This window comes from Coregonus clupeaformis, chromosome 18 (genome assembly GCF_020615455.1).
Source record: "Coregonus clupeaformis isolate EN_2021a chromosome 18, ASM2061545v1, whole genome shotgun sequence".
Taxonomy (NCBI): domain Eukaryota; kingdom Metazoa; phylum Chordata; class Actinopteri; order Salmoniformes; family Salmonidae; genus Coregonus; species Coregonus clupeaformis.
In genome coordinates this window covers 34,692,079-34,699,864 of record NC_059209.1, presented here as the reverse complement: position 1 = coordinate 34,699,864, position 7,786 = coordinate 34,692,079, and the positions used below count along the sequence as shown (strand labels likewise).

The window sequence follows — 7,786 nt, the reverse complement described above, 5'->3', positions numbered from 1 at the left end:
GTTGTCCTGGGGCTGTGTGGGGTGTCTCTCTCTCTCTCTCTCTCTCTCTCTCTCTCTCTCTCTCTCTCTCTCTCTCTCTCTCTCTCTCTCTCTCTCTCTCTCTCTCTCTCTCTTTCTCTTTCTCTCTGTGTGTGGCTGGGATTCAGTCGATTACAGATAGTGAGTGGCTTTCAGGATAGCGCTTTTAGAAGTGTCTTTGATTTGCACAGCAGCAGATATAAAAATTGACTTTCAGTTTGGTTGAGTACACTGGATGACTTCTCAGCCAGGTTTGCTGTCAGAACTGAATGTGTCACACCATGGGACTGACAGTTTGTATTTCAAGTGTGATCTCCCTCCATCCAGGATACGCTGGTGTGTAAATCAAACACACTTCTGAAGAGCCACTATCTGCAATTGAATAAGAGCCTGTATTTCTGCTGATTCAGGATTGTTCTTGTGTGTCTTCCATTTATTTTTCTTTCTCTCTCTCTCTCTCTCTCTCTCTCTCTCTCTCTCTCTCTCTCTCTCTCTCTCTCTCTCTCTCTCTCTCTCTCTCTCTCTCTCTCTCTCTCTCTCTCTCGCTCTGTCGCTGTCTGTCTGTCTCCCTCTCTTCCTCCACTGACTGATCTGCTAATACTGATAATATATCCTGATCATTCAACTCTATTTTTACTCCATCTCTCTGAATACAGTTTGTAGTGTTAGTTTCAAGCTGTTATGGACACCCGTCTGACATGTTTATATCTTCCCCTCCTCTCCTCTCCTCTCCTCTCTCCCTCTCCTCTCCTCTCCTCTCCTCTCCTCTCCTCTCCTCTCCTCTCCTCTCCTCTCCTCTCCTCTCCTCTCCTCTCTTCTCCTCTCTCTCAGACAGTGTACCATGGCCTCTCTCTCTCTGTCCCTGGGACTTCTGGCTCTTGTACAATGTGGCCCGTATGACGACCGCGTCAGGGTGTGGGGCATTAGTGCCTCCAACCTGAACGGAGACATCATCTCCCAACCAGACCCCTACGTCAAGGTGAATTTATTCATTTATTTAACCTTTATTTAACCAGAACAGTCAGTTAATGAAACGTTGATATTTACAATGAGGGACTGGCAGGTGGGGTGGTAAAACAGAAGAAGTACAGTAATGTTACAGACAGGACAGGCATCATAACACAAAAGGACAGAGACACAGCAATAATCAACCACTAAACAGTAGACAGTCAGCAGTCATTTGTTTGGATATCAAGTAGGCTACAGTGACGTGTGACCATGAAAATGTCAGTGATTGGCTTGTTACTTGTTAGGTGAACAAACAAACAAACAAACGAATGAACAAATAAATGAACAAACAAACAAACAAATTAATGAATGAATTTTAAAATACATACAGTGGGGAAAAAAAGTATTTAGTCAGCCACCAATTGTGCAAGTTCTCCCACTTAAAAAGATGAGAGAGGCCTGTAACTATGACAGACAAAATGAGAAAAAAAAATCCAGAAAATCACATTGTAGGATTTGTAATGAATTTATTTGCAAATTATGGTGGAAAATAAGTATTTGGTCAATAACAATAGTTTCTCAATACTTTGTTATATACCCTTTGTTGGCAATGACACAGGTTGCTGGTATTTTGGCCCATTCCTCCATGCAGATCTCCTCTAGAGCAGTGATGTTTTGGGGCTGTCGCTGGGCAACACAGACTTTCAACTCCCTCCAAAGATTTTCTATGGGGTTGAGATCTGGAGACTGGCTAGGCCACTCCAGGACCTTGAAATGCTTCTTACGAAGCCACTCCTTCGTTGCCCGGGCGGTTTGTTTGGGATCATTGTCATGCTGAAAGACCCAGCCACGTTTCATCTTCAATGCCCTTGCTGATGGAAGGAGGTTTTCACTCAAAATCTCACGATACATGGCCCCATTCATTCTTTCCTTTACACGGATCAGTCGTCCTGGTCCCTTTGCAGAAAAACAGCCCCAAAGCATGATGTTTCCACCCCCATGCTTCACAGTAGGTATGGTGTTCTTTGGATGCAACTCAGCATTCTTTGTCCTCCAAACACGACGAGTTGAGTTTTTACCAAAAAGTTCTATTTTGGTTTTATCTGACCATGTGACATTCTCCCAATCCTCTTCTGGATCATCCAAATGCACTCTAGCAAACTTCAGACGGGCCTGGACATGTACTGGCTTAAGCAGGGGGACACGTCTGGCACTGCAGGATTTGTGTCCCTGGCGGCGTAGTGTGTTACTGATGGTAGGCTTTGTTACTTTGGTCCCAGCTCTCTGCAGGTCATTCACTAGGTCCCCCCGTGTGGTTCTGGGATTTTTGCTCACCGTTCTTTTGATCATTTTGACCCCACGGGGTGAGATCTTGCGTGGAGCCCCAGATTGAGGGAGATTATCAGTGGTCTTGTATGTCTTCCATTTCCTAATAATTGCTCCCACAGTTGATTTCTTCAAACCAAGCTGCTTACCTATTGCAGATTCAGTCTTCCCAGCCTGGTGCAGGTCTACAATTTTGTTTCTGGTGTCCTTTGACAGCTCTTTGGTCTTGGCCATAGTGGAGTTTGGAGTGTGACTGTTTGAGGTTGTGGACAGGTGTCTTTTATACTGATAACAAGTTCAAACAGGTGCCATTAATACAGGTAACGAGTGGAGGACAGAGGAGCCTCTTAAAGAATAAGTTACAGGTCTGTGAGAGCCAGAAATCTTGCTTGTTTGTAGGTGACCAAATACTTATTTTCCACCATAATTTGCAAATAAATTCATTAAAAATCCTACAATGTGATTTTCTGGATTTTTTTTTCTCAATTTGTCTGTCATAGTTGATGAAAATTACAGGCCTCTCTCATCTTTTTAAGTGGGAGAACTTGCACAATTGGTGGCTGACTAAATACTTTTTTTCCCCAATGTATAGAGGTTCCTCAGCCAAGTGAGCCAACTATACATACATAAAAAATCCTTGAGTATTAAAGCACAATCATAATAAAACATGTTTAGTAATAAAAGTCTACTGACAACATTAACTTCCTTAGGTGTGGTGCGGCCCATCCTTCGGTGGCATGACCAGCATTCTGAAGAACCAGGCCAACCCCACCTGGCCCGGCGAGTTCAACTTCCTAGACGTCATCGACAAGTCTGTCCTGAAGCTGGAGGTGAGTTTCCTCCCTTACTATGTAAAGTGCTTTGAGCAATGGAAAAGCAGTTTGTAAATCCAATCAATTATGATGATGATGATGATGAGGAAGAGGAGGAGGATGAGGAGGAGGAGGAGAGGGAGGAGGAGAAGAAGAAGAAGAGGAAGAAGAAGAAGAGGAGGAGGAAGAGGAGGAAGAGGAGGAGGAAGAGGAGGATTATTATGATTATGATTATTTATTTTTTGTTATTATTGTTATTATTATTTTTTATTGTTATTGTTATTATTAATATTTTAATTTACTTTTTATTTTAATTTTGTTTTTGTTATTTTTTAATATTATTAGGTGTGGGATGATGACGCCGGACCAGATGACCGCCTGGGAACCTGCACCACCACCATCTACCCAGGAACACACATCGAGACCTGCCACCTGAAGAAAGGCACCGTCTACTACACCTACACCTACCAGAAGGAATACCAGCAACAGAATGATGATTAGATTTTAACCTATGACCTTGTGTCTGATTGATTCTCTCACCCTGTCACTCATGTATTCACCACCTTATAACGTCAATTAAAAAAACTTGCTTCACGGCAAGATGGTATCAGCCTGGCTTTATCATGTTTCTGTATTGTTTTATGCTTCCTCAGAAGATGTCTTAGATTGGTCCATAGAATATTAAAAGGGATAAATCAATATTTCTACTAGATTTTTGATTTTATGTCAAAGCTTTTTACCATGTAACATTTACCTTTTACAGTAGACCATTATTGTGCTTAAACTTGAGCTTAATATAACTTTTTGTTATTCTAAGCTTTGGCCTTCATTCCTGATCAGAATATCAGATAAATACAAAACTTTTGACAGTACTGTACGTCACAAAACCGTATACAGTTTGGTTTAGAGACATCACTGAGAACGGACCAGCTGTGGGTCTCCATGTGGGGGTGGGGGGGTTGGTATAATTATATGACTGGGTAAGGTCCTTATAAAGGGGGACATTTCCCTATGGTGATAATTATGTCCGTATGATATGTCATATACAGTGCATTTGGAAAGTATTCAGACCCCTTGACTTTTTCCCAATTTTGTTACATTACAGCCTAACTCTAAAATGGATTATATTGTTTTTCCCCTCATCAATATACACACAATACCCCATAATGACAAAGCAAAAACAGGTTTTTAGAAATGTTTGCAAATGTAAAAAAACAATAATATGAAATATTACATTTACATAATTATTCAGACCCTTTACTCAGTACTGTGACTCGTTTCAGGAAACTAGGGGTATGTCGCGCATCACTACTTCACAGGAGCGCCATTTGAACGTAACCTTTTTTTAAAAATCTAAATGCGTTGTTTGGCAGAAATGTCTTCTGGAACATGTGAACTTTCATGTGCCTTAATAACAAACTTATATTCCATCTGTAAATATGAATTCGATTGTTAAATTATGAGCCTAGTTGGTTTAGCCATGGAAAGAGAAAAGCAACCTTCCCGCTAGCCATGATTGGCTGAAATAATGAGTGGGCTGGTCATGCCAAGAGATGAGTTCAGATTGGTCTGCCATGTAGCATGCTTCTGTCTACAATATGAGCTGGTCAATATGTGTAGCTAATCCTTTCTAACTCTGCTTTTTTGGAAGATATCACATAGTAAAACTGCGTAAGTGTTGCTCTCCACTTTCTGGAGGACCGAGTTTTGAAATCAGTGGAATTAGAGTATGATAGTTAAGGAGATGGAGAAAATTCTGCCGTTTGATTGCAAATATGCAGACGGAGTCGAAAAGAGAACAGACGAAGGCTTTTGTATAAAACACCTGTCTCCGGATTACATCTTCAAACTAAGGGCAACCATGGCATCCGTGACAGAGAGGGAGAAGCGTCCATCCATGTATACGGGTAAGAGAGTCTAGCTACATTATAAGATATGACAAGTTTCTAATTTTGTCAAAAAGTCGTTTTCATTTCAAGTTAAAGTGTACTGTTAGCTAGCTAGCTAACGATAGCTGGCTGGCTAGCTAGCTAACGTTATGTGTATGATCTGTGTAGTAATATTCGTATCTCAGAGCCATTTACATTGCTAGTTATAGCCTAATGTTAGCTAGCTAACATTGAACCTGGTTGGTTAGCTACCTGCAGATTCATGCAGGGTTGTAACGTTATGAGTTGGGATTATAGTTCATTGTTTAGCTAGCTAGCTACAACAATAGACTCCACTATGCAAGTAACTATTTCAATAGAATGTTTATGATGCCACTGCGACAACTGTTGATAGACGTAGCTGGTAAATTAGCTCTGGCTATCTACTCCAATTTCAGAGCACTCTCGTCTGAGTGTGCCAGAGCGCAGAATAACTGACGAATTTATGAACGCTCAACACCTGTTGAATACGGCCAGTGTCAGTAAACGTTGGCAAAAAAGCATCATTAAATTGTTGCCAGCAGCACAGTTGTCACCAACACTCTGGATAACATAAAAACAGCCTAACCAGCACTGCTAGGGCGAGTAAAATGGTCAAACTGAGCTGTTCTCTCATTTGTGTTGGGAAGTAGCAAGCAAGCTAGCCAATGTTAGCCAGTTAGCTTGGGTGCTTGACTGCTGTTGTTAGGTCAGAACGCTCGGATCAACCCTACTCCTCAGCCAGAGCATCCAGTGTGCGCTCTAAATGCTCCAAGAGCGAAACGCTCTGATTTTACGAACGGCCAATCTGACAATACTCTGAGTTTACGAACACCGAGAGCACACTCTGGCACACCAGAACTCCAGATTAAATTTACGAACACACCTGTAGTATAAGCCAGCCTTTAGTCTTGAAATCTTTGTTTGTTTAGTACTTAGCCTCACATGAGAATACTTAAACAGATGGGTGGGGCTAAAGCTTAAAAGGGTGTGAACAATGCTGAATGGGTGTAGACAAAGACGAGCTCTCCAGTAGGTACCAAAACATTCAAGGGCCATTTTCTCAAAAGTGAGGTTACAAGTTTATCAACTTTCAAAGCAGAATTACTTTCCCATTGTTCTTCAACTGTAGTGTATGATGTACAATTTTCTAGCTCTGAGTCTCTAATTTTATCCAATGTAAAAATAAAAAAACATTTCAAATTTTGCTACATCGAGCCAATCGGTCAACTTGTTGAAGCACCTTTGTCATCGATTACAGCCTCGAATCTTCTTGGGTATGACGCTACAAGCTTGGCACACCTGTATTTGGGGAGTTTTTCCCATTCTTTTCTGCAGATCCTCTCAAGCTCTGTCAGGTTGGATGGGGAGCGTCGCTGTACAGCTATTTTCAGGTCTCTCCAGAGATGTTCGATCAGGTTCATGTCCGGGCTCTGGCTGGGCCACTCAAGGACATTCAGAGACTTGTCCCGAAGCCACTCCTACGTTGTCTTGGATGCGTGCTTAAGGTCGTTGTCCTGTTGGAAATTGAACCTTCGCCCTAGTCTGATGTCCTGAGCTCTCTGTAGCAGGTTTTCATCAAGGATCTCTCTGTACTTTGCTCTGTTCATCTTTCCTTCAATCCTGACTAGTCTCCCAGTCCCTGCCACTGAAAAACATCCCCACAGCATGATGCTGCCACCACCATGCTTCACCGTAGGGATGGTGCCAGGTTTCCTCCAGATGTGATGCTTGGCATTCAGGCCAAAGAGTTTTATCTTGGTTTCATCAGACCAGAGAATCTTGTTTCTCTTTAGGTGCCTTTTGGCAAACTCCAAGCGGGCTGTCACCCGGACAGCTGATGAATCTGTGTGTTTGCACAACCGAAGCATTTCTGCACAAACTGTCAGAAACCGTCTCAGGGAAGCTCATCTGCATGCTCGTCATCCTCACCAGGGTCTTGACCTGAATGCAGTTTGGCGTCGTAACTGACGTCGGTGGGCAAATACTCACCTTCGATAGCCTGTGGCACATTGGAGAAGTGTGCTCTTCATGGATAATTCCCGGTTTCAACTGTACCGGGCTCAGCTGCTCAGCTGACAGAGACAGGAGATCCAGGGGTCCATTCTGTTCCAACTCGGTTACCTTGGCTCTCCTCTATGCACAGCACTCTGGGGACCACAGGAGGCTGCTGAGGGGAGAACGGCTCATAATAATGTCCGGAACGGAGCAAATGGAATGGCATCAAACACCTGGAAACCATGTGTTTGATGTATTTGTTACATTTCACTAGTTCCGCTCCAGTCATTACCACAAGCCCGTTCTCCCCAATTAAGGTGCCACCAGCCTCCAGTGCTGGGGACTTCCTGCAGGTAACCATGGCATCCACCAATCACCCTCATAACTTAATCATTAGTGGTACTGAGAGTTCCTCTAATGTCTTTGACGCTGTATGAAGACATTGTGTCATAGGACATTTGTCACCTAGAGAGGATGAATACCAGCTGCTGGTCTATTGGTTAGAAAGATGGTTCTATACTGAATGTATGTGATAGTCATTGCTAAACAATATGAGTAGTGTAGGTAAGGGATGAAGTGAACCTATAGGAGGATAGCTCTCCACGAAGTGGTTTGGGTATGAACTGCCAGAAGGCTGTTCAATACTGAGCCATGCTGACTGACTGGTGGCGTGGATTGGTACAGGGCAATTCCACAGTAACAGGGTGATGCTGAAACTCAGATTTTTCACTTTAAAATGTATGTCAAGCTCTTACTTAGGAGACAGGTCAGTGTAGA

At 42.7% G+C, this 7,786-nt stretch overlaps 1 protein-coding gene across 1 annotated transcript; it reads left to right on the top strand.

Moving 5' to 3' along the window:
* The first annotated feature begins 859 nt into the window (after positions 1–859).
* LOC121587279 (perforin-1-like) lies at positions 860–3,640 on the top strand. The gene is made up of 3 exons (XM_041904192.1): positions 860–997; positions 3,003–3,122; positions 3,450–3,640. Exons 1-3 carry the CDS (start codon positions 860–862, stop codon positions 3,603–3,605), a joined length of 414 nt encoding a protein of 137 aa, XP_041760126.1. The 3' UTR covers positions 3,606–3,640.
* The last annotated feature ends 4,146 nt before the right edge of the window (positions 3,641–7,786 follow it).